At 35.0% G+C, this 27,493-nt stretch overlaps 1 protein-coding gene across 3 annotated transcripts in view; it reads left to right on the top strand.

Annotated features, from left to right (window-relative positions):
* The window catches only part of LOC150085437 (diphosphoinositol polyphosphate phosphohydrolase 1-like), a 132,544-nt gene extending 106,396 nt beyond the window's left edge, over positions 1-26,148 (top strand). For 2 of the 3 annotated variants that reach the window (XM_090373242.1, XM_090373244.1), the window contains 2 exons: positions 9,999-10,083; positions 24,774-26,148. In XM_090373242.1, the coding sequence (XP_090229368.1) occupies positions 9,999-10,083; positions 24,774-24,886 (198 nt within the window). In that variant the 3' untranslated portion in view covers positions 24,887-26,148. The remainder of the gene's footprint in view (positions 1-9,998; positions 10,084-24,773) is intronic. The other variant, XM_090373243.1, reaches the window with a different exon arrangement.
* The last annotated feature ends 1,345 nt before the right edge of the window (positions 26,149-27,493 follow it).

Raw genomic sequence — 27,493 nt, forward strand, 5'->3', positions numbered from 1 at the left:
AGAGACAGAGTCCATACTTCAAAAAAAAAAAAAAAAAAAACCAATACCATAGCATCACTTCCTCAAAATTTCATTATTGGAACAACACAGGATGGGTAATAGTGTTTTCCTATCATTTCCACAGTGTAATGTGATTCATTACTCCATATAACCTGTTTCCACTGTTCCTGATCCCCAAGAATGATGAGCTTTGCACTTTTCATATTTATTTCAAACTCCATATGCTTGTGATTGGTTATTAGCACATCTACGAATACTACTGCTTCTTATAAAACGAACAGTGCATGTTCATTTTATAAGAAGACCTGTGTTGAATAGTGTCAAATGGGCATAATTGCAGGCAAGGGCTAAAAATCTGTCCATACTGTTGGAATTGTCAAAAGAAACACTGTATGCAGACAAGTTTAATTTAGAATAGCCAGAACTTATATTAATTTCGATAAAAATAAATTTACAATATATGTACTCTTAAGGTATTTGAACACACAAGTTTTAAACTTTAATAAAAGATCACTTTAGCAAATGATGAGTAAAAAACTTATAAATAAAATTTAATGTAAAAAATAAGATAAATACTTCCATGACAGATTATACATTTGAAAATATATGTGTTATTTGTAAATTTTGGGAATGGTTTTAAAAAACCAAAATTGAGAGGAATGCTACAGCAACCACACATTATGCCCTGCTTTTTCCAAGCCTTCATCTTGTAGCTTAAAATTAAAAAATGACAGAATAACAGAAAAGTTTCACATTGATGATGAGTTTCTTTCTTCACTTTTATGAATAAAGAAACTTACTATTATGAAACTTTTCTATTATTTTAATTTCATTTATGGGTCTGCTTTGTGTGAGCACTGGAAGGAAAATGGCTGTCATTTGCTTCTGGAGATGAAGGGGTTACTGAAAGTGTTGCCCATTAGTTCTGGGAGGTAATCCTCTTGGCTGCAATCTTTTGTGACTGTCTCAGGCCCATGGATGCTGGAAGGGGAAAAAGGAGTCATCATGCTAGTAGAATGACTGATGCCTCATAAAATATAGGCTCTGCATCGGAATGGGGAATCTGATAGGGGTTTTTCTAATATTTCTGAAAAGAGCAAGCTCGGATAGACTCACCCATATCCCCAATTCACTCTTTTCAGAAATATTAAAAGAATCCCTATCAGATTCTCCATTCCTATGCAAATCCTATATTTTACAGAGACATCAGTCATTCTACTATCACAATGATTCCTTTCCCCCCTTTAGTGCCCAGAGGGCTGAGAAAATACCCCCCCCCCACACACACACACACACATTTGATAACCTGGCATCATTAAGCTCATTGGTTTGATACCCTAGTGTACACTAGTATTTGTCATGGTGCCTGGTGCTAGATATTTACATAATTCTATCAATGAACAGTAGATTACCCATTGCCATCTGTGTTCTGCATTGGCTGCCAGTGTGGGTAGTGTCAAATCAGTGAGTACAAGAATTACTGGGCTGATAAGATGAGTGGAGTAGGGAGCAATGTTGCTATCCATATTATCAACAAAGAGTACCTCTTCAAGACAAAACAGCTCCAGATTCGCAATGTAGAATATCATGTTAGGAGGAAAGATTTCAAAGAAGCCCAGGCTCTAATGGAAATGACTATCCTCCCAAACCACTAATAAAAAAAATATATTAGAAGCATAGCAAGTTCCTAATCCTATATAACAATCTTCTGGCAACCACTTTTTGCAAATGCCCCCCAAAAGCATTCACCTAAGATGTTTACTAAGGGTTTTGACCAGAGGGCCACTTCCGAGAACCAACCACCAAGTGAAATTATTACCAAACTACCTCCAGTATTGCTCAGGCCTTTTCATAGCTGATCAGGACAACACCTTCAACCTCTTGATCAACAGCAGACAACAACCATTTTCCTTCTAATACCCATGAGAAACAGATCCAGATCAGCAAATAAATAGGTTTACCAGCATAAGACTTCTTGCTATTTTTAATATAAGATAATACAACACAAGAAGGCTTGGCAGAGGATTATGCGCCATATGGAAACTGCAGTATTCCCCTTAATTTCTGTTATTATATGTGCCGGTTCCTAAACTTTTAAATTAAATGCATATCTCATTAAATTTTATTTTTGAGTTTACTACTTGTGCTGTGAAGTTCTTTTATGCATATTTACGCTGCACATATTTTAAATTCTATTCAAATTCTTCATTGATGGCCTTGTGAATAATATAAGGGTTTAAAAAAATTGTGGTTTAGTATTAGTTTCCCACTCATTTTAAATGTTACTGCTCTCAGGACATCTTTCCAGTATCAGTTGTTGTGGCAACAAACAAGAATTTTTGAGATGTGTGCAGGTGTTACTTTGAACCATATCATCAGATTTATATATATTACCTCTGTTCTCCCCTAACTAGCTGTTTCCCAGAGTCCACAAGAGTTTATTGCAAGACAATTTGTACAATAGTTTGGTGCATTACAATTCACTGTACATGAAAATTTAGTGCAAAGACAGTTGTGTACAAGGCAGTTTGGTGAATGTCGTTTCACTGTATGTGACAATTTGGTAAAAGACAGTTGGTGGTTATGACAATTTGGCGAGTATGACAATTTGGTGTATGCTCAATAATTCTGTGTATCACACAGAGATTAGAAATTAACAAAATTGATGAATTAAAAGATTTAGGAAACAAGAGAAATTTTGGCTACTTAGAAAAGAGGAATGCAGAAATTTAGAAAGAAGAAAATAATGATATTTTTTATCTATTTATTTTGTATAAAAGGATTCGTGCTTATTTTTCTCGTGGGCAGGTTGGGAAGTGAATTTGTACTATTTCAGCATAACTGCAACCATATTGTAACACCTTTAATCCAGATAAAGATTATTTATTAAATTTTTTAACATACCTACTCAACTGAATTCTGTGCTTTCCAAGAGCACGAATTGGTTGAGGGCTGAATCCCATCATGAAGGAGGAATTTTTATGGGTGGGTGCTTGGTTCCCCCCCACCCAGTAACATGGGTTTTTTATGAACCATACAGATAATATAATATATGCAATTCACAGCCATTATATACAGATGCCTCACAACCTTGTTTGTTTGGTTTGTGCAAAATTAAACACCTTTTAACTACTCCCCTCCATGCTAACTGTCTTTTGGCATACCATACCTTAGTCAGGAGCATTGAGAACTGTCAAGGGGCCCTGGAGAAAGTGCCTCAGAGAGCTTTTCCATGTAGGGTCGGACTCCAATTCCAACCCTACACAATTTTCAGGGAAGCTTACCCACCTACTCTTAACCCATCCACAATGCTATCCTACTACTAGCTTCTTTCATTAAAAATTAGTGTGGGTTGCAAGCTGAACATCAAAAGATGCACATTAATAGATGCTGGCATCCATTAATGATCTCTATTTTTTGCAAATGATGAAATATGCAACTCCCCCATGTATATTTCCTAAAAAAAATGCAACTTACAAAGGCGCCTCCGTAGCCAGGTGGGCAGGAGCAGCAGTGCGTAGCACATGCTTCTTGATTAGACCGGGGTTCGAGCCCGTGACCACCAAATATGGAGGATGTGGAAAGGTCAGGGAATGACCGCCGCATATCCCTGGAGCAATATGGCCTTAGTTGCTAATGCTCCTAAAAACCAAATAACATAACATAGCAACTTACAGAAGTGAAAATAAAGTGCAAACAAGGTTCTCTTGTGGCGCCTCCGTAGCCAGGTGGGAAGGAGCAGCAGTGCGTAGCACACGCTTCTTGATTAGACCGGGGTTCGAGCCCGTCACCACCAAATACGGAGGATGCGGAAAGGTCAAGGAATGACCACCGCATATTCCGGAGCAATATGGCCTTAGTTGCTAATGCTCCTAAAAACCAACCAAACAAACAACAACAACAAACAAGGTTCTCTTGTATCCCAATTCTTAACCGGCCTGTAGCATTTTTTAATAGGATCACCTAAAAAAAGTAGAATGTGCATTTAAAAAGAAAGGTGGATAGTATACTCAATCAAAACTATAAAATATCAAGAAGTATTGTGATTACTAAATTTACCATTTACAGCATGAAATGTTACAAGTTTGCATTTTTTGTCTTGCTTTGCCATACACTGAATTCTCCCAAAGAATTCACCAAATCATCATAGCTACCAGTTGTCTCATATAGGGAAATGTCATGCACCAAATTGTCTTGCAACGAATTGATGTGATCCTTCCTCAGTGATATTGGCAAGAGCATTTACACAACTGTTGTTCAAATGTATCCCATCTCAAAAAAATAGATTTTTTCTACCTACGAGTGTGGACAAAACTGATAAAAAAATTTCCCCCCAAAAGCCTTCCAGAATCTCTCAATTCTTAAGTTAATCAATCCACAAGACTTTCAGCATATAGTTCTATCAGGCCAGGGCAGAACTGCAGACACATTGTGACCTAACTTGCAGCAGTTTTTAGCTTGGCCCTATATTTATCCAGTTGTCAGTTTGTGTGTGCTTAATATCATTAATTGCTACATGAATAATAATAAGTGATGCACCCTGAATTGTGGGTGCATCACTTGAGTCTCTGACAAGCTCCTGGTTACATTTACCCCAAGAGCAGGTGCCAATTCCTTTAGTGACTCAGATTCTTTTAGTAATACAGCAAGTTTTAATTTGAGATCAGTACACTCCTTACATTGGGAACAAAGAAAATAATCATCAGTTGAGCTATGATTATCAGCTGGATTGACTTTTGAATACATGCTGCAGGCTATGCAAGTGAGGAACTCATGATGCACATGGGAGTTGCCTACAGCCATTTTTATCCGAGACACATCATCCTTGGGTAAAGTATTCAGTGTGAATCTTGAAACAATCCTTTATTAAATTTACAGTATATTAAAAGAAATTTAGCAAAAGCAGAAATTACTGTACTGAATTCTTTATCCAAACTGCTAATCTTTTAGCCTTTTATCCACCTGTCAAAGAAAAGAGAGCAAAGAAAGAAATGTCTGGTCCCTGAGACTGCTGATTGCTAACAGTCTTTTTTTTTTTAATTATTATAGGCTTTAGTTAAAATTTTAAAGTCCTTTTAACTTAAAAGAATTTAAAAAGGCATTAGCCTTTTTAAATTCTTTTCTCTTTATTAAGTCTAAGGTAGTAATTGTGGGGATGCCAATTGATCACATGGTTATCAGTGATAGTTCTTATTCTCCTCCCCCCCCCCACCATTGCACATCACTACAGATAAAAGAACACCTTTCAAAATGGTGTGAATTTCACTTGTTTTCTTTTCAATTTTTTGAGTGTTTGGAGCCTGTTTTTGTGCTTTATCTTTTAAATACCACCACAAGAAATGATTGGATCTGAAAAGCCAATTTGTTTTTTCAAATCCAGCAATTGATTTTCAGTAAAAATACTTTCATAACAGCTTTGTTTTGCTTTGCAGTGTGTCATATAGTTGCTTCTTCTTGATACCAAAGGTCTTGCATCTAATTTCATTAAGTTTTGAACTAAGAAACTCATCCAACATTTTATTTTATTATTTTTTAAATGGCAATGCCAAACACAAGTACGGTTTGAGAGGACAGAAAACACTTAAGTTGAACATGAAATTTTATACATTGTTATAAATAGGATGTACATAAGAAACTGTTCCATAAAGTTGTCCCAAAGAACAAAGTAGATGGTTAAACAAAGTATAAAAGTTAGTACACAGTTCAGAGTTTTGTGAATGGCTGCAGACCAGTTGGTGAATTTCTTTGGACTAGTTTGAAAGAAAGGTGGAATGATAGATGCCAATATGGAAGAACAAAGGCTTATTGAAGTTGGAGAACAATTGGACATTTTTGTGTAATGAGTTTGTAAGGAATGATCATTAATCAACCTGACTGCTTTCTTCTGTATAGAGTAGGAGCTTGAGTATTTCGGAACAACTTCAAATGTGGGACTATTCTGTGGTAGGGTGAATTCACGATTCTAGAAATCTGAGTGGAGAAGAGCATGGGTGCAGTAGATTTTTTTCCCCAAGAAATGAAAACTTGAAGGATTAAATTTGTATGGTTTACTGTGTTTGATTTTTGATCATGGATAACGTTTTGCTCCCACTGAAGACCAAGTACTCAGTGTTAATGCTTGGGCTTATATTTAGGTTAGAGACAAATTCCACCTTCCGTGGCAGAATTCATTGGATGATGATAGTAGTAATTTGGCAAAACCATGTATTGTGGTATATGTTTCTAATTTGATCATAAGCCCAATCCTTAATGCCAAGTACTTGGCCTTGGTTTTCAGTGGGAGCAGAATGATCCCCATGATTGAAAATAATATGTAATAAAGTGTGCAAGTTTTATTTGATTTAAACTACTACATTAAAATATCCCCCTGCAATCCTATATATTTAACATTTTTTTTTTTTTTTTTTTTTTTCTTTTGTTTGTCCCTACTGGAAAATTACCTAGAGATCACATTTGAACCATTAGTGGTTACTTGAAAAGGTGTAGTTACTTGCGAAGAGCAGGTTTTGTTGAGCTGAAAATTGTAATTAGTTGTACTGCCATCAGTACAACTCTGGAGAGGAGTTCCAGTCAAAGGGAGAATAATTGAGGTATAGTGATAGCTCTGGAAAAAGAATGGGTGAAAGAACCTTAAGAAAAAGAACCTTGAACTCCAGCATTAAATGAGAAACTAAAGACAGCCATCCATAATCATGTGCTGCAAGTGATCAGAAACAATGTGAACTACTCAACTACAAAAATCAGAAGGGGAAACCAGATGGAGGTGTGCTTAGAAGGCAAATGCCAATGCCATAGAAATGTTGGGAGTATTTAATTGAGTTTCTCCAAACTTTTCTATAGAATTTGTCCACCAGTGGGTTGAAACTAACAGAATCTTTATTAATGACAGCTAATAGCTGTAGCCAATGTTTGGATTGCAAGAAGAGTTACTTGTGCCATATGTTCAAATCCATGTTAACATCACAAAATATGATAATATTCTTGTAGTGTGTTGTGTGAACTTTGAGCTTATGTTGCCATTTTGAGGTATAGAGAGGAAGTTTAATTTATTTAATCAAATGAGAGGCTTAAAGAGTGATCAATTGATTAGTTAAGAGTTTTTTATGAGTTGGCAGTTTATGAATTTCTCCATTATTTTGGAGATGGTTGTGAGCTAAGTGCAAAATGCTACATGGTCATTGATTATCCATTAATTTAGGATGCTTTATACACATGTATATGTGTCATAGAAAATAGGCATTAGGAATTTGATAGTTATTAGGAATTTGTTTTTGATAGTTATTAGGAATTTGTTTTTGATAGTTATGAGAAATTTGGATTTTGAATCTCTGAATTGATTTTAAACATTCCTCTGTCCATTTGGGAAAGGAAAGATTAAGTATTACAGGTGTAGTGTGGGCCAGTAAATCAGAATATCTTATAATGGGTGATTTTAACTTGAAAGTTTTTAACTTGACTGGAACTTGTGGACTGGTCACTTGTGCAGTAACAGAACCTTTCTGAATTTATTGGATGGTTGCCTTTTATACCATATTAGATAGGCAACAGGGAAAAGCAATACTCTTTATCTCATTATCAGCAGTGACTCTTCATGCATTAAGAACCTGTGAATTCCACATTAATTCATAGTGTATTGATGTGAGATTTACTTAAAGATGTAACTGTTGTTTTAGACAATTTTTAAATTCTCTTCAGTGTTACTAACTGGTAAAGTTACCAACTGCAAATTCTAAATGGGAAGCATTCAAAGATGTAACTGTACAAGCTACCAAGCTTTTATACCAACTAAGAGATACTCTTCATCCTTTCAATCTAAATGGGTGACAGATGAATTGATGAGACTAATGACGAAGGAGAAAAATGTATGGAATAATCATAAATTAGCAGGGAGAATCATACAGTAAGTACATAATAGTTTGCAATTAAGATACAAAGGGAGTTAGGCAGTCTAAGGCAGATTATGGGAAGGCTTTGGCCAGGAATGTGAAGAAAAGAAGCAAAGAGTTCTTTGTTTATGTTAACACGAGAAGGAAAGGAATGAACCACATTGTCCACTAGATATGAATGGCATAACTATTGATGGTCCTGTCCTATTCTGGTTGCTGATAAAAAATAACTATTTTGCATCTACATTCACATGTGAAAAATTGTTTGTATGGTTGGCCATACCAGAAGTATACCAATTTATAATTGGGAGCCAAACGATTTTGTAATAACTGAGAGGAAAATGTAAGAGAAATTGTTGAAGATAAAAGTAATAAGGCATCTGGGACTGATGGGATCTATCCAGTTATATTAAAAGAAGTAACTAAACCTTTAGCCATAATTATGAGAGCATCCTTGGACTCTGGGGAGGTTTCTTTGGATTGGATAAGTGCAAATGTCTTCCCTATTCATAAGAGGGAATCAAAAGGAGAAGTGAGCAATAATTATAGACCTGTACAGTTGACTTCTGTTCCAGAGAAAATAATGAAATCAGTGATCAAAGGAGTAATGCAGAGTGCATTGACAGGAATGCCATTACACAGCAATCACTGTGCAGATTAATTAATTGTCTGACCAATAAGATTGGCTACTACAATATAGTAACAAAGGAACTGGATGCAAAAGGTAATTTTGATATTGTGTACTTAGATTTCAAAGCTATTGATACTGTTTCACATGAAAGACTACTATAAAGACTAGAGCAGTGTGACATTAGAAGTTAGTTACTGCTGTAGATAAAGGAATAGCAAGAAGGTTCTTGTCATTAACTTCCATTGGCATGGTGGCATGGTTAAGAATCAATGATAAGAATCAAGGCATACTACTGCAACAAGACTTACAAAATTTGGGCAGAGCAGCTAAGAAGTGGCAGTTGAGGTTTAACATGTAAATACAAGGTACTACATAAGAGTAGCAATAGTCCCAGAATTGCATACCAATTGGGTTGTTCCTTACTTGAGGTGGTGAGGCAAGAGACTAAAAGATAATTGTACAATCCAACATGAAGTTTTCTGAGCAGTGCAGACAGATTGCTAGGACAGCTCACGAGGCAGTTTCGATGATATATAGGAACTTTGCTGGCAGGGACAAGGATCTGATTATCCTATTGTATAAGACAATGGTTAGGCTGCATCTTAGGTGCTGCATACAGTTCTGGAAGCTTCATTTTAGGAAGGATGTGGAACTGTTGAATTGGGTGCAGAGAAAAATAACAAAATTATTAAGGAAAACTTACCAAGAAAGATATTACTTCTTCAAATTGCAGCATCTGGAAACTAGGCACCTACAAGGAGACCTGATTGAAGTGATGCAAGGATGTGTGTAAGGTCTTAAATGGATTGAGTAAACTAAATGCCGATGGCATTCTTACTCTTTCTCAGATGATACATGTAAGGGAGCATAAATTTAAATTGAGAAAGGTGAGACATGCAAAAATTTACTTTCAGCCAGAGAAAAACTGATTGTTAGGACATATTTCATCTAGTATTGTGGAGATGGCTAGTTTGAAAAAAAATTAGTGAAAAATTATACAAATTGTTAGAGGGAATTGACAAATGGTCTTGGGTGGTGTGGGTTTTTTTTTTTGGTAGATGTTGTTATAAATTTGCTTCCTTGCATCATTTATCACTATTCTGTTAATACTAATATTCTCTTTTCTGTAGGGTTGTCAATTTTTTTTTTACTATTTTTTATTTATACCTTTTTATCCATTATGTAAAAGCTTAAATTATAAGGGGAACAGATCTGTTTACAAACAAGTTACTATTAGAATTTTAGTTTATATAATTTTGTATTTTATATTTTGGTCCAAAGTTTTTAAGAGTGTAAGAATATTTTGAGAAAAAACAAATCATTGTGAATGATTATCTCTCAGTAAGGTTTAATTCATCTGGATGGCCTTTAAAAATGGACAAGTGCAATTAAATTTTATGTTTGGTTAAATTTTTAAGTTTCTTAATATTAAAAAGTTCCTCAGTATTTTTTTATTTATTTATGTTTTTATTTCTGAATAGAACCCTGAACGGAAGCACCGGACATCAGTGTTTGTTTTGATGGTTACAGAAGAACTGGATGAATGGGAAGATTCAAAAAGTATAGGTTTGTCTTATGTATTTGGAATGATTGAATGTTTGTGTAAACTGTTATTATGATTGGTACTAATCAAGCAATTATTACAGACCAGCCATTTTCTGGTGTGTTCACAAATAAGTAAAAAGCACTTATTATATTCAGCATGTCCAGTAGTACATCATCCATCTGCATGTAATACTTTTATACTGTGAATTGATGGGTTTTTGTGAAATTTTATTATCAGTGATTTTTTTTAATTTTTGCATGTAGGAACCATCAAGAAACAGATTGTTGAATCCAAAATGAATCATAGTAGCTAAAGATGAATCCAGCTCTGGGTGATCCATGACTGTCAGCTACAAAAAAAATTGATATTCATGACTCAGTTTTGAAAGGTTGTTGGATTGGATTAAAATTCTTAGCAAAGGCACTAAACATATCATCTGAATGATTCTGTATTGTTCACAAAGCATCAAACATGAAATATTTTTTAGTGAAATTGACACTAGAAGATTGATTGCAGACCAGGAGAGGACTAATTGGATAAAGACATTTTTGCCAAATCTGCCCCGCAATTCAAACAAGTTTATGAGCCAACTGATATCAAAAACTAGGTTTCTAGTAAAAAGATTTGATATGTTTTAAGAAAATGTTATATACAGTATTAAATATTGAACACTGGATCTATTAACCTTATTCTATATACCAAAATACTTATTTGGTAACAAAACACTTTTGTTTTTTGCCTTTTATAATTGTCCATTGGGGTTTCCCACAAGATTCCAACAGTAGTCTGCAAACACAAGAGCTCACTTTTGTACATCAGGCAACACAACGGCAATCATCAGGGCAGAATGCAAAGGTCCCACAGGAGCTAGTTATTGTCTATGACTCAATTGTCAGGGAAATGGGGAATATATTGTGCAAAATAGGACCAGTGCCAGGGGCCAAAAGTTGATGACGTAGAGCAGATATCATCTTTTAAGGGCACAAAAGGTGATATTCTAGGATGATAGGTGATCTTAAGGAACGTGTTCTATTATACACGTTGCCACTAATGACATTATGTGTAGGAGATCTGTGGACTTACTTAACAAGTAGAGGTCAGTGTTGGAAAAAAGTCACGAATTAGGGTTAAATTTGAAATTCTGCAATTCTGCACAGACACGATAGGAGGGAGTACATGATGAGTGTCAGTCAATTTGGCCCTGAAGAGATTGTTCAAGACTCATGGGATAGAATTTTTCTCAGTGTGGTGTGTGTGTGCTTGTTAACAGGAGAGATTGCATCTACAGTGATGGGATACATTTAAATAGAAAGGATACAAGAATATTTGCCGATGCTATCGAGACAATGTTAGGTGTGATGGAAAACTGCTAGCTTGGAGGGGGGGGGGGGATTCATGGACTAATAGATTAACAGTAGCCGCAGGCAGAGGTGGAACCGATTCTTGCACTACTTCTATTGGAATGAGCAGCAGGCCTGGAAAGCAAGTTTCTCAGGGTTTTAGGAACTGATGGGAGTCATGGGACACATAAACACACGAGTTGTGTTAGGGTAACTAGGGTGCATGTATACCTGCATCTACACCAGTGCGCTAGGAGTATAGTAAATAAATTTGACTAATTTGAAGTGCTGGTCAAGACATCAAAGGTGGATATTGTTGGGATATCAGAGACGTGGTATCACACACATATAAAGAATTGGAATTTGGGGAGTACAATGTGTACTGAAAGGAACAGCATGATAGCAAGGGAGGAAGGGTTATGCTGTTAGTTAAGAAACACATGAAATCTAAGCAAGTGCATCCAGTTGACATTGGTGGCCAGTGCAATGTTGAGTCAATTTGGTGTCGAAATAAGCACTGGGAAAGCAAAATGAGGGTAGGAGTGTGTTATAGGACAAATGACTCTGATGAGTACAATGAACAACTATACAGAGAAATCGAATGGGCCAGTAAACCAGTCAACTTCCCAGATGTTGACTGGAACTTGTGAGTTGGTCACTCGCACAATAGCAAGATTTTTGTGGATTTGCTGTATGATTGTTTTCTACAGCAGAATGTTCCAGAGGCAACCAGAAGGAGTAATACTCTTGATTGTCAGCAGTGATTATTCATGCATTAAGAATTTACAGATAAAGGAACTACTAGGTGACAGTGATCTCACAGTGTACTGATGTGGGATTTACTTAAAGGTGTAACTACCATCAGAATTAAAGGGAAGGATTTCTTAAAGGCGACTATACTGGTCTCAGAGATTTTTTAAAATTCTATACAGTGGGACCAACTGATGAAGTTACAAACAACAAATTCTAAATGGGAAGTATTCGAGGAATTAATCTTGGAAGCTACTAGGCTTTTCATACAAACTAAGAAATACTGTTCAAGGTTTAAACCCAAATGGATGTCAGATGAACTAATGAGACCCCCTGGCAGAGAAGAAAAATGCAAGGGTTGCATATAAATTATCAGGCAACACAGAAGCCTATGGTAGATGTAAGCTAGATTGTAATCAAGTCACAAAGGAGATTAGGCAAGCAAAAGCAGATTATGAGAAATCTTGGGCAAAGGATGCAAAGAAACACAGCAAAGACTTCTTTACATATATAAACTCTAGAAGGAAAGGCAGATTGGTTCACTTGATATCAATGGTTTGACTGTTGATGATCCTGTTCAGATAGCTGACAAACTGAATGAGTATTTGGCATCTACATTCACACATGAGGAATTCTGTGGGGAAATGGAGAATAGAAGCTTATTAAACTCTAATAGAGAACTAAATGATTTTGTAATAACTGATAGCAAAGTGGAGGAGAAATTGTTAAAGTTATTTTTTTTTGTCCATTGCTTTCACAGATATTTTTATCAAATCTACCCTACCCTAATGTACAATGGAGTTAAATAGATTTTTTACTTATCTACCTAAGGAGGATGTGCTATGTTTACTGGCCTGATGTAATTTCTGAATGGTCTGGCCATTTTTTTGACTCTGTATTGTCAGTTTTTCACTTGGTTGCCCCACTCACATAAAAAGCGGCAGTATTTAGTGTATACACCCTACAACCCAGTCAGCAAAGCTACCTCTTTTAAGTCGGGGCAGATATTCCATTTGTATTCTTGATAGCATATTTTTTGCGAAAGAACCTGTAATTTCTTGTGTTTCCTTCACATCAACTGCACGGGCCATATGGTATATATGGATACTTATTTCCATTATGGAGTAAAACTGCTTGCACACTGACCTTGGATGAATCAACAACGCCTCCGATGCTTGGGGACGTCCTCTGGATGTAACCCTTTCATTAATTCCTGGACATTGTTACAATTAGCTAAAGCATTATTCATGGAGTAATAGATCATTTTTATTTTCGATTGCCTCTTCCTATAAAAAGATACCTTGACACCCTTTTCAAGAAGATTTCACTGCCGAAGCTGTGATCCTAGTAATTGAGCCTTGGGTTTTGGAAATGTTCAGATCTCTGACCAAATCATTCAGTTCTGCCTAAGTGATTAGATGTGACTTTGCAATATCAAGAGTTGAAAAGTCTGAATTGTACTCTTTCTTGGTTTTGCATCTTATGGAGATTCCAGACTCCTTTTCCGATCCTGAATCAGAGCCAAGTCCATAAGTTTCTAGTGGCTTTTGCACTGGCCAAATTATTTTATCATCATGAGGAACTGGCCTTAGAACAGAAGGTATGTTGGGATACTGTACTTTATGGATTTCCCAAAAAAAACAAAAAAATTGGTCATGCAAAAGAGTAACAATGATTTATGTAGTCTCGAGGTCCTGCCATATCACTGGAACAGCAAAAAGCATCTATTTATGAATACCCCTAAGCCAGCTTGATAATCCTTGAACATGAGCTACAGGAAATCTTTGGAGCCCATACTTTACCTTGATCTCCGACCTTCCTTCCAAAATAGTGCGTAGGCTTTTCTTACAAGTTGTGATAGTGGCTTCCTCTGCGATTTTAGTACCACTTCTCCACAAATATAGCAAAAGCTATCAGGCTTATTTCAGCAAAAACATGACATATTTCAATAAATTAAATTTTGTTTCTGATTTAAACATAGTTCATGTGCATAAATACTTAATTAGTGCATTAGTGTAAATACTAATGCACACAACACTTCTTCACTTTGTTTGCCACTTGCTCTCTGAAACACACTTTTTGAAATATAAGAATGCTTGCTTGGTGTGGAACCCACTGGTATATATACCAGTAGAGAAGTTTCTAGAAGGCTCACAATGTTTCTAGAGAACTCCATCATAAGTTCTAGAACCTTCCAGAAACATCACATCCTCTCTTCCACATGTAAGAATATTCTAGAACATTCAGGAACATTTTTGACTGTTGTAGAAAGTTCACAAATGTTCTAGAAATCTCTTTGAATGTTCTAGAAAAAAAAATTAAAACAAAGAGATAAAATAGATGGAAAAGATGATTAAACCAACTACATGTCTTGGTTTTCGGTCATTAACCTATGATATTTGAAAGCTATGGGTGATGAGAACTTTTTAAGCACATATCTGAGTTTTTGAACATATTTCTTATGATAATCTGTCAGTTATTTCAGGGAGGAAATTGATGCCAACTAGTGTCATCACATGCAGTCATCCATCTCTGCATTTAATGTAGGCATGGCTCAAAGCATTAGTACCAGCACCATGCAAAGAATGCACTACAAAAGTATGAGACCGTCACAGAAGCCACTGTTCTTATACACCAGCCAGAATATTTGGCTATATTTGTGCTGACAATACAAAGGATGAACAGTAGACTGGATGTGAGTTAAATGTCGTTGTAAGTCCTAATCATTGCTGTGCAGCACCCAAGTAGGAGTGCCCATACAGAGGAAATCATAGTGCACGGATGGTATAGGCTGTTGGAGGATAAGGAGTAGTGATTTGGAACATTTTCGTAGCATACCCCTTGGTTATCTAATTCCATTTGAGGACACTCTGAACTCTGAGCATATCTGAACATTGAGGAACACAAGGATTTGGTCTGGTCAGCATAATTCTATACCACTTCACTCCAGAAGTCGAGGACAGTTTTGTTACACAAACAGTCCAGTATTCCTCATGTCACTTTACAGTACCTTGTGCCAGTGGTGCTCCAGCATGCTAAGTAGCTTATAATCCTAATGAAGTGACCAGGCAGTGTATATAAAATGTTAAGGACATTGGAAACTGAGTAAAAGTTATAAAAATTCTCATCTTCAGCTATTGTTAGAGGAAATAAAGTGTCTTATACACCAGCCAGGATATTTGGCTACATTTGTGCTGAGAATACAAAGGATGAATGATAGAACTGGGAGTTAAATGTTGTCGTAAGTCCTGATTATTGCTGTGCAGCACCCATATAAGAGTGCCCATATAGAGGAAATCACACAGTGCACTGGAACCATCCTGTTGTGCACTGCTTATTGTTGTAATATAATAGCTTATATTACAGGTCATGTTACAAAGTTAAAATATATAAGTAAACACTTAAGACTGGTATTGGTTTGAGAAATTTAGTATCATAAAGCATTCAATAAAATCATTGCTGTTAAGGAATATTTTGTGTGTGATACTTGTCACAAACTGCTTTAAGTATGAAAAATAATCGTACGGTCAGTCCTCGTATAGGGTGATAGTTGTGTTCCTAGAAACCCTCATGCAATATAAACAGGCCCTATGGGAAAAATAGGGTTAGGTGCCGACCACCCATGATTGAACACCCGTTTGTAAGCAAAACATTACCAAACACAATAACTTATCGTAATAAAATACTTACGTATTTTATTACGACTATTACGTAATAAAATATTGCTAATGCTTTTGCTTCTATCGTAAGCAAACTTGTTTTTTGTTTGATTTTCTGTCCAAACAGATGACAGCCATTCCATCTCTTCTAATTCTTTGTGTCTTGATCTAATGGATTTTAATTACATTTTGAGTTGTTCCTGCTATGAAAGTTGTTTTTATGCATCTTTCTAATTCTCGGTGTTGCCTCATTTAGGCCTGTAGCATGTGCAATATCACATGGTCTTTCATTTCGCTCAAAGTGTTTCACAATTTCATATTTTTTTTCTATCGACAGAGGCGCATTCGACTGCCATTTCTTGTAAACACAAAGGTGAATCGTGCATAAGCGAATTCGGTTCATGTTATATACGATATCGTTCCCCTATTTATAAATTGTTTTTTTTTTTTTTTTTTTTTTGATTTGGTAGTTGTTGGCGCATCGGCTTCTATGGCCATATTGCACCTCCCAAGGTTTTTGCAGTACTTTGATCCAAGCCCGAGGCGGGAATCGAACCCGCGACCTTTGGGTTGCCGGGCAGGTACTTTACCCACTCGGCTAGCCCGGTCGGCTTTATAAATTGTGTATGATCGAATTCGTGTAGTGTAAACACGTGTTATACGAGGACTGACTGTATACTTAAAAATTATATTAAAGCTTTCAGCATGAAGAATAATCAACATTCTTAAAAATTATACTAAAGCTTTCAGCATGAAGAATAATCATCATTCTTAAAAATTATATTAAACTTCATACACTAATGAAAAATGCAACCTCATTATTTACAGTATACAGGCAGTTCTCACTTTACGAGTTCCCAGGTTTATGAGTTTTTTCCCCCAAGTATCAACAAAATCGAAAATATGAACATTAATTGCAAAAATGAATGTTAAACATTCATAAATATCGCATTCCAAACCACATGCATAGCTATACAATACAGTGTATGTATAGTAATATTGCTTTACGATATTAATCAGTTAAGAGACACACCATCGTATCGTTAAAATACCATAATGTGAACCCAATAACACATTGTTTTTTGGTAATTCATTTCATGATCTCCGAAGTTCAAATTTTCGCTGTATAACTAAGCTAGCTATCTATCTCTCTAAAATGTCATTTTTAAGGTCATGAGCATGACTTTAAAGCCATATAAAAGGTCATTAGCATGGTTTGTAAATTGTATTAGTTACCAATTCAAATCATTAAAGTGCACTACACTTTCATCGTTATCATATGTTCCATTATAAGAATCAATTTTAAATGGCTTTGTGATATTTTTCTAAAGCACATTTCTGGAGGTCATGACCATAAAACAATAAAAACAATTTGCACTTTCCAGTTTATTGGACTTTTCTGTTACTTACTGCAAGCAATTATAAAGGTTAGTAAACTCGATCTTCTTGCATTTGCGAAAATACCGATAGTTGGAATTTTGTTTTTTTACATTATTATGGTGAAATGTGTTTCCCCTTTACTGAGATATTCAATCGTATAAAAAACAAATTTTCAGAATCTTCTCTTCATTCCTTTTTTTTTTTAAGCTTCGTAAACTTGTTAAACTCCATGCGACTCGTGTTAGTTGCAATTTGTGTGTGCCATTAAAAAATGCTTATGCATGCAATTGTGAAATTTATAATTAAAAGAGAAGATTATCTTGGAAACAAATTCATCTTGAAACATTTCTGAAGACGACTCCTTGTGCAACAAACCAACGAATGCCGAGCCAATAATGAGTGAATAACGAGTGTGCATTTAGTCGATGATGATGATGAAGAATAAACATTCTTTAACATTTGTAAGTCATAAATAATTTCTCTATTATTATAATTTGCTTGATTTTTACAGGCTACATTTTTATTTCTTTCGATAAATCAATCATTGTTTAAACAAACTAATTAGCTAATTTCATTGTTGAGAATGTAATCCCTATTTTTAACCTTATCTCTATGGAAAATAAATTCCTGCTTTAAGAGCATGCGCTAGGAATGAATTAACTCGTAAAGTCAAGAACTACCTGTACTCCTTTAATACCATATACGGTGAAACTTCCCTTTAATGGACAGCCATGGGGAACGAAAATTTGTCCGTTAGAGAGAAGTGTCCGCTAACAAGAAGTCTGAGGGAGAAAGAAAAATCGTTAAACGTTTAATGTAAAATTAAATTAAATTATATACAGATTTTGCACAATATTTTTGTAAATAATATACATACAATTGTGCTATGCATATTATGACTTTATCTTAAGAAAAATACATACAGTAATCACTTATTTTCTTCTGCACCTTCTTCCGGCTGATAATTTTGTTTTCAACATTTGTTTGGAGTGAAGAAACCATCGAAAGTCCTTCAGTATCTTCTTCAGCGGCGAAAAACATTTTTAAACGATTGATTTGTATGAGCGCTTCTTCTATTATCATCAGTGGTTGGTCGTTAATATGTTCTTCGACAGAATGACCTCCTTCCATTTCTTCATCCTTATGAGGAACTTCTTGAACAATATCGATGATAATGTCGTTGATATCTAGAGCACCATCTTCTGTAGTGAGGTTCGAGTCTATATCTTTGTAGCCAGGGTCACTTGTAGCTGAAGTATCGTACATTATCAATAGATGTTGAAGTTCTTGTTCTTCTTGGTGCTCCACATTGCTGTTCACAACTTCAGTTTTTGCGTTAGAGAAGCCAGACTTTACAAAACAGTTCACGACAGTTTGTTTTCTAATTGCGTTTACTGAAAAGGAAATCCATTGAATCACATCTAGGATGCTGATTTTTTTTGCAAGGTCACTCGCACATGTTACATCGTTCATGTTTGCAATGAGATGTCTTAAAACACGTTTTCTGTAGTGAAGTTTAAAATTTTTTATTATCCCTTGATCCAAGGGCTGACACTGTGCAGATGTGTTTGGTGGCAGACAAACGATTTGAATGTTGGACAATTCAATGTGCGGGTGAGATGCAGCATTATCCATGAAAAGAATAATTTTTCTGTTTTGACGAATCATGTTTTGGGTAAAGTGACTTATCCATTCGCTCATGATATCTCGTGTCATCCACGCTTTTTTATTAGACTTTCAGTCAACATTCAAAAAATTCAACTTTATGCCCTTGAAACAACGAGGATTTTGTGGTTTTCCTATAACAAGAGGTTGTTCAAAGTCTCCCAGCATATTTGTACACAATAGTACAGTCAAGCGTTCCTTAGAAATTTTTCTGCCCTGGCACTTTTTGTTTTTTAGACTCATTGTTTTTTCAGGAAGAGCTTTAAAAAACAACCCTGTTTCGTCACAGTTGTGAATATCCTTAACTTCAAAATCATGACATAAATCTTCCAATTTAATGGTCCACTCTGTTACAACCCCAGTATCAACAGATCCACCTTCACCACTTACGGTTTTCCAAGAAATTTTATGCCGAGTTTTGAACTTGTCTAGCCATCCCACAGAAGCTTTGAACTCATTTACTCCCATAGATTTCGCAACCTCCAAAACCTTTTCCCTAATAATAGGCCCATTAATGGAAATTTTTTTAGCACGTGCACGACAAAACCCCTCATATGTAACATTGTCAATTTGAAGTCCAACAGTTTTCGGGAATGATTTTTGAGCCTGATCATTTCTGTGTTGCCAAAATTGTTTTGAGCAGTTCATTTTTTTTCCTTTAGGATGTCGCTTACCTGCATCTTCCTGATTTTGAATTGTGCAGCGAGATTGCGAACACTATTTTTTTGCTGATCATACGCATTAATGAGTTCGACTTTATCTTTTAAAGTTAAATGTTTACGAGAAGACATTGTGCTCCTCACGCGACACTGAACAAAACTGAAAACTCAAACTCAAAAGATGAAAGGCCGACCAAATCCCCCCCCCCTGCACACACCGAATTCATCAGAAGTTTTACACGTGCCTTAAAATTCTTGAAAAAGTGTTTAGAACCGCGACGTAAACCTCGATAAAATTCAGAGAATTGGAAATAGAAAATAAACACACGATTGAGGCAATACGTGGAAGAAAAGTTCCTAGAAAAAGGGCCGTGAGCTCTCCCGCAGTCCGTTATGAGGAGATCAAATTAAGTGCTAATCTAAACGAAACAGTGCAGGTTGCACGTCCGCGTCCGTTACAGAGAATGTCCGCTAGACAGAAGCTGCAAACACATTAAAACCAATAGAGTTGAGTTGGGGAATTTGAAAATGTCCATTGTAGAGAGATGTCTGTTAAAGAGAGGTGTCCGTTAGGAGAAGTTTCACTGTATATGAATGAGGATTTTCATAAATGAATATAAAATGGCGGGGAAAAAAAATGTTCATTTAAAAGAAAATTTGCCAAAAAGAATGTGCGCATTGTTATAGAACATTTTACATTAAAAATTTTTTTAAAGCTATGTAAGACATTGGTAACTGAAACAAATCATTTTTGGATATATTCACCATTTACCAATCTGTGAAATTAAAAGAGAACAAAAAAAAAAAAAAAAAGCTTGCTTTATGCAATGGGGAACACTTCAGTTTGTGCAAACATGTGATCATGACCTAAGTGAGAGAAAAATGCATTCAATACACCACACTTTAGAAACTGTTAATGGAAAGCGACTATTAAGCAAGTGGGTGTTATACTGTTGGACTATTCTAATAGCCAGCGATCTATAGGCTTCAAGATTGTTTTTCAAGGAATGTATAAACTGAGGTATGTTTGCAAAACTTCATCTGTAAGTTTCACAAATATACCTCAGTTTTTGCAAACATACCTCAATGTTTGCAAAACTTAGATGAAGTTTGGCAAAACTTCATCTGTAAGGAGAGAATTGGAAACTTGTTTGCAACAAATGCTTGATTCAGTTTTGTTAATTATCTGATAACAAACTAGTGTGGTGCACTCTTTTTCTTAAAATTGCTGCACTTTAAACTGTTATATGTACAGCTAATTTTTATTGGTTACTATAAATGAGTAGCTATCGATAATGCTATATTCAGTCAAACACATCAACACTTGAATGGCAGTAAAAAAGTACTAATTTTTCATCAGGTTGTTAGTCAGTACCTTTTCTTATAGCAAAGTACACAAAACTGTATAATGTGTATGAGATGCATTGAGTTAATGTATTTACAGACTTAACAAACAGAATTTAAATATACAATGAAAAAAAAAATATAGGACCGCCTATCTAATATAAAGTTGGGCCTCTGTGGCCTTGCAGAGTGCATCATGGATGTTACCAGGTACAGGTAGTTCTCGACTTTACGAGTTAATTCGTTCCTAGCGTGTGCTCATAAAGCGGGAATTTATTTCCCATAGACCTAATGTTAAAAATAGGGGTTACGTTATCAACAATAAAATTAGTTACCTAATTAGTTTGTTTAAACAATGATTGATTTATCCAAAGAAATGAAAACGTAGCCTGTAAAATCAAGAAAATTAAATTATAGAGAAATTATTTATGACTTAAAAATGTTAAAGAATGTTTATTCTTCATCATCAACTAAATGCTCACTTGTTGATCACTCATTATTGGCTTGGCACTCATTGGTTTGTTGCACAAGGAGTTGTCTTCTTCAAAAATGCTTCAAGAGGCGTTTATTTCCAAGATAATCTTCTCTTTTCTTTATAAATTTCAATAGCACGCATAAGCATTTTTTAACGGAACCTACAAATTGCAACTTACACGATTTGCGTGGAGTAACAAGTTTACAAAGTTTAAGCTTTGTAAACTTAAAAAAAGGAATGAAGAGAAGATTCTGAAAATTTGTTTTTTATACGATTGAAGATTTCAGTAAAGGGCAAACACATTTCACCATAATAACATAAAAACCCACAATTTCAGCTATCAGTATTTTCACAAATGCAATAACATCGAGTTTACTACCCGTTTATAATTGCTTGCAGTAACAGAAAAGCCCAATAAACTGGAAAGTGCAAATTGTTTTTATTGTTTTATGGTCGTGACTTCCAAAAATGTGCTTGTGAAAAATATCACAAAGCCATTCAAAATTGGTTCTTATAACATATGATAATGATGAAAGTGTAATGTGTTTAATGATTTGAATTGGTAATTAATACAATTTACACTATAAAAACGACCTTTTAGGGAGTTATATAGTGAAAATTTGAATTTCCGAGGTCGTGGAATGAATTACCAAAAAACAATGTGTTATTGGGTTCACATTACGATATTTTCGAGATACGATGGTAATGGATTAATATTGTAAAGTGGGGTACACTGTATTGTATAGCTATGTGTGTGATTTGAAATGTGGTATTCATGAATGTTTAACATTCATTTTTTGCAATTAATGTTCATCTTTTCGATTTTGTTGATACTTGATACTTGGAAAAAAAAAAAAAACTCTTAAAGCGAGAACTGCCTGTACTTGAAAACATCTGGAGTTACGACATTGCCATCTGTATAGTATCCAATAGTTGTCTCACTTTGGAGGGTGGCGATCTACATGGCTGGCCACCTGTTTGACCAGATGATTCTGTAGTCAAATCAGAAGAATTGGGGAAGGGGTTTATTAGAGGAGAGTGAAGTTTTCATTCAGAATGTTCAGCAAACCATTCTTGCACACATCTGGCCTGGTTAAATGAACTCTTATTCTGCTAGAATATGCCTTCACCCTTGGGATGTAGCAGAAACTCAGTGGGCCTGTGTTGTTGGCAGTGATGATGCAGTACAGTCTCTACCATCTTTGCAGAGAACTTGGTCAGGATGGCTAATCAAGTGGATGGAGGTAAAAATATACACACTTGCTGCTACCTACAAAAAATTTATATAAGTAGTTTTTTGTTTGAATAAAAATTGGTTTTATGTTCTATCCGCGCCATCTAACAGGGAAGCCTTAAGTGTAATTATGTGCAGAATTATACAGCAATAAAGTTCTCATTAGAAACCCTGTTATTGTCCTCTGAACTGTAATTTTACCTACCCGGCAATCTTACCTGAACTAGAGATGAAACTTTAGTAGAATCTTTAGTATATTGAAGTGGAAACTTGGTGCAAACAAGTTTCGACTTCCATATATAACAAGAAGTCATGACTTCTTGCTATATATTGAAGAGTCTTCCTCCCCTTTGCTGGCCCATGGAGAGGAGGATGGGGACAAAATTCATGCATTAATTTGAACATGCTACAGCATTTTTATCAACGTGTAAGTTTTAAGAGTGACAAATGCAGCATTGGTCTCCTTAATTGCGTAAGGTAAAGATCTTTACATTCCATGGTGGGATGATCAGAATATCAGAATATCATGGGCAAATATTAGAGCGAGGCATGAATTATCTGTATTTTGTTATAATTTTTAAATACAACCATGTAATACATACAGAAAATGCAAAAAAAGTGATCACTTGGGAAAATAATATTTCCAGGTTGAAACAAAGAAAGGCATAAAAAACTTATTCTACTCACTTATTATACTCCAGTTCCAATCTCCTGTTTTGCTGCAGAAACTGTGTCTCTCTTCTTCAGCAGGAATCGAATGCCTTTTTGATGGAGAGTAAACTTAGGCCACATAACCTTTCCTGCATTTGTAATAGAAGAATGTATGTATTCTTTTCATAGCAGAAAAAGATTGCTCGATTGTAGCAGTAAAACTCTGAATCATCATGATCAGCTCTGTTAATTTATAAATTTTTTTGAATGCACCTTGAAGCCAATTTTCTTACACAAATTTTACAAGGTGGTGCACTGGTTTTTTGGCAAATTCATCAGAAGAAAAGAGCACTTTTAGTTCATTTTTCGAATGAATGTAATCAAAAACTGGTCTGTAGAAATCCTTTAATTTTTCTAGAATGCCATCAAGAAAAGTTTTTGCATATCTTTTGCTACAAAGTAGTTCAAAAAATTCAAGTTTTGAAAGTGAAGAGTATCTTCTATTTCTTGGCACATGCAGTCAACTATTCTTTGGTAAAACAGCAGCCCATAATGACACAATGCTGAATTGGATTGCTCCATTCTATAGCCAGTCCCAACTAATTGGGTGCTATTGTTGTCTCACTGCACACCTTACCATGCCGTACTGGCAGTTTTAAAATCAGCCAGTAACATGATAGTGCAGCAGGTCAGACCCTTAGTCTTGCTGTGACCTGCTGCACCATCTGTATATCTGTTTAAAGGGCTCAAAGGTGTCTGTATTTGGGATCGCACACCTGAGGATCTTAATGTGAATGTGATGCAGTGTTTATGCACTGAACAGTTTTGTCTTTATGAAAGCATGGTATACAGAATTTAATGTTAGATACCACGTGAAGCCTTAGGAAAAACTTAGGGGAGTTTTATTAGGAATAAATCCAAAAATATATATTACATTGCAATTCTGTGGGTGCATCACACACTTAGTACACTACGAATATATGCCTCTGGCAACAGTATTGAAAGCTTTCCTGAAATCCAAGTATATGATATCAAAATTATTTTTTTCATTCAGTTCCTTTAACCATAACCATTACTTCTTTAATCAGTAGCTCCGTTATTTTTCCTAGAACAGAAGTCTGTAATTACATCGATGTCACCTTTTGACCCCCCCCCCCTTGTGAATTGCAGATACATTTGCACACCTCCAGTCCATGCGGACTTCCCTTTGCAAACATTGAGCAGCTACACTGTAAATTTTTCACTCATATGTTTCCTTGCGTATTAGAACCTCCTTCCAGTGATATTTAAAAATAGTTTTGCTTTAAAAAAAAAAAAAAATCTCAGCTCTCCCACAGTCTTTTATTTTGCCACACCTTTGGAAGACCATGTATATTTGATGGTGTCTTCATTGGGCAGGTATATTCATCTGTTGAAAATTGAACCACTTTTTACAGCTTTTCTGTTAAAAATATGTACTTCATTATGCAAATTTCAAAAATATCAGAATGCTACTTATTACACAGTTGCACTTTTATATTTTTATAAGGTACAACTTTAAAAATCTTTTGCAGGTCGCAAGAGGAAATGGTTTACTATTGAAGAGGCTCTTAATTTGTTGGCTGTCCACAAACCTGTACAGTGCAGTTATTTAAAGCTCCTTGTAAAAAATGATAAAGTATCATGAATTGACTTAGATTATATTCCAAATAGCCTGCTAACAAGAGGCAAGACAGCAGTGTATGTACATTTCAGCAGACCCCCTCTCATGTTATGTAAATAAAAACAGTGGTAAAATTGCTCACTGAATATTAAGAATGGTTTGAAAATACCTTTTTGTATACTTGGTTCAACAGCATTAATTTTTTTTTTTTCTCTAGGAAAGGCCATTCTTGTAATAGAACAGTGAAATGAAAGGTACTTGCAGGTTGTAGTCCCCTATCTTTATTGACAAAAAAACTTTTGTTTTTAAAATATATTTTGTCAATTGCCATTGTAATGCCATAAATTGATTTACCTACTCTTAAGTAGGGTGTCTCTTTAAATTCTTTTTCTTTTTGTTACATTGACTTCATAGTAAAACCAATTGAAGTCTTCGCAGCTATGTCATTTTACATCTGTTTTTATGTCCTTGTGTTTTGGATCTAGTCTTCTTTTATAATGCTTAAATGAAAGCACTAGTAAAAACCTTCAGTGGATATTAAGGATATTATGAAATGTTTATATATTACAATGTAATGTGTAGTAAATGTTATCACTGTAGTCTGAGATTTTAGTACAAGAGTTAAGTAAAATTTTACTCAACTCTAGTACAGCTCTCATGGTAGTCTATTATTTACTTATTTTACAGAGTGATATTAAAGTGTATCCACTGTATTGGAACACAGTTATTTTCTTTGGTGTAACTTTCAACAAATTATTAGTGAAAATACATAAGACTTATACTATTGGTCCACTATATTAACCTTTCATGTTCTGTATATTGCACTGATAAATATTTTATGTAGTATAGTCTTTACTGTGAAGTGGTCTCATCAGGTATTTTTATTTTTAGTATGAACTTTGACCTGTTATAATACAGTTGGATTTATATGAATATGGAAAAATGAAATAAATCTGCAGTATTGTACCTATTAGTAAAATTTCCTAGTCAAGAGGAATGCTCCAGTCTTTAGATAATGAAGAGGCATTTGTTACATCTTACTTTGATAAATGGATGTATTTAATACTAGATTAAAATGTGATTTGACAGCTGTATATATGCATTTTGTTTTCTCTGAGAAGTTGTAATTTAGTCATCCATTTTATACCTTCTTGCCTTTGTCAGTCTAATATGCTTAATATTTTTTTACAGATTATTTGAAATGAATTTAATTTAATATTCTTGAAGAGCTTACTTTATTTGAATCAGAATCAAAAAAGCACTAATCTGATTGTGATGTAGTATATAAGTGAAATGCTAGTACAGTTTTTACCTACAAAATGAGTTTTATGTTATAAACTTAAAGAAACTTAAGTTTGTTCTTATTCCTTCATAGATTTTTTTTTTTTTTTTTGCAGCATGTGTAATTTTTCTGTATTGAGATTGAATTGTGTAAATGCAGGGCAGTTTCTGATTTATTTCAGTATGTATCTATCAACCTTTTCTTTACACAAGAAGTGAATCTTGTGCCTTGTATTATAATACAGATTGATTAAATTCCTTGTTCAATTTTTTAATTAGAAATTTCTTAATACACAATTTCTTGTATACAATATTAAAAGTGTGATATAGGATTATAGACTAAAGTAGTTCTTAATGCAAAGGCTATGGAAATTGGTAATAAGTTACCATATCTATTTACATAAGTGATGCAGTAAACTGTAAAATCATGCACTTATATCAATGATCACATTTTTTCTTTTTAAGAATCCATGCAAGAAAAGTCAAATTTCTCTTTATTAAATATTTTCAGGGTTATCTTGTCTTAGAAATATTTGATGTGACAATTCTGAAGACGTGAGTGTTGGTATGCAGAATTGGAAATTCAAAGTTGTTATATAGCTACAGCTGTTTTGTCCGAGTGTTATCACTAGAGAGCAACTGCTATCTGATGGGAGAACAGATAGCCTTGAAAGAACCTTTATAGCAGTGTCTCATCGTTTCAATAAATGGACAGTTAACCTTCTTGTTTGAGACCATCTGTCTGAAAGCAGTGTAGTACCAGAGAAATTTTGTTCCAGATAGATTTGATCTGCTGTGCGAATTAAGCCCACTGCCCAACTGCTGCAAAAACATAAAAGAACAAAATAGTCCTTTAAACATCTTTATAATTTCTCCCATTATGGGCTTGGCACACCCAGGGTCCTGAGTTGGATATCATCATTCTTCTCTTTCTTGATGATTCCCTTCTACTTCTGACTCTCTCTCTCAGAAATATTTTTTTGGCTGGTGTAGCATAAGCCTCAGACTTCTTTGCACTATATGGCTGTATTATAACTTTGAATTTGTTTCTTTTAGTGCTGTCTCTTATTCAGTAAACTTTGTAACTTAGCACAAACTGCTCTTCCAAATTACAGCTATGTGGCTGGGCATTCAGTACATACATGAGCTTGTGACTGGTTTGATGTCTTTAGCACAGCTGAAAGAAAAGAGAGAGAAGGGTGAGTGCATGCAATACTGCTTCTGTTTATAGTTTGTTTAGCCTTTAGATGGTAAGTATCTGAGTTATGAGAATGAATTCTTTGACTGTTTTAAGTGGTTAGGTCTTGTAGAGCTTTAGAAAATTATGGGCATATTGTAGAAGAGAGAGAG

This window comes from Mastigoproctus giganteus, chromosome 5, assembly GCF_048544385.1.
Source record: "Mastigoproctus giganteus isolate SK-2022 chromosome 5, ASM4854438v1, whole genome shotgun sequence".
Taxonomy (NCBI): domain Eukaryota; kingdom Metazoa; phylum Arthropoda; class Arachnida; order Uropygi; family Thelyphonidae; genus Mastigoproctus; species Mastigoproctus giganteus.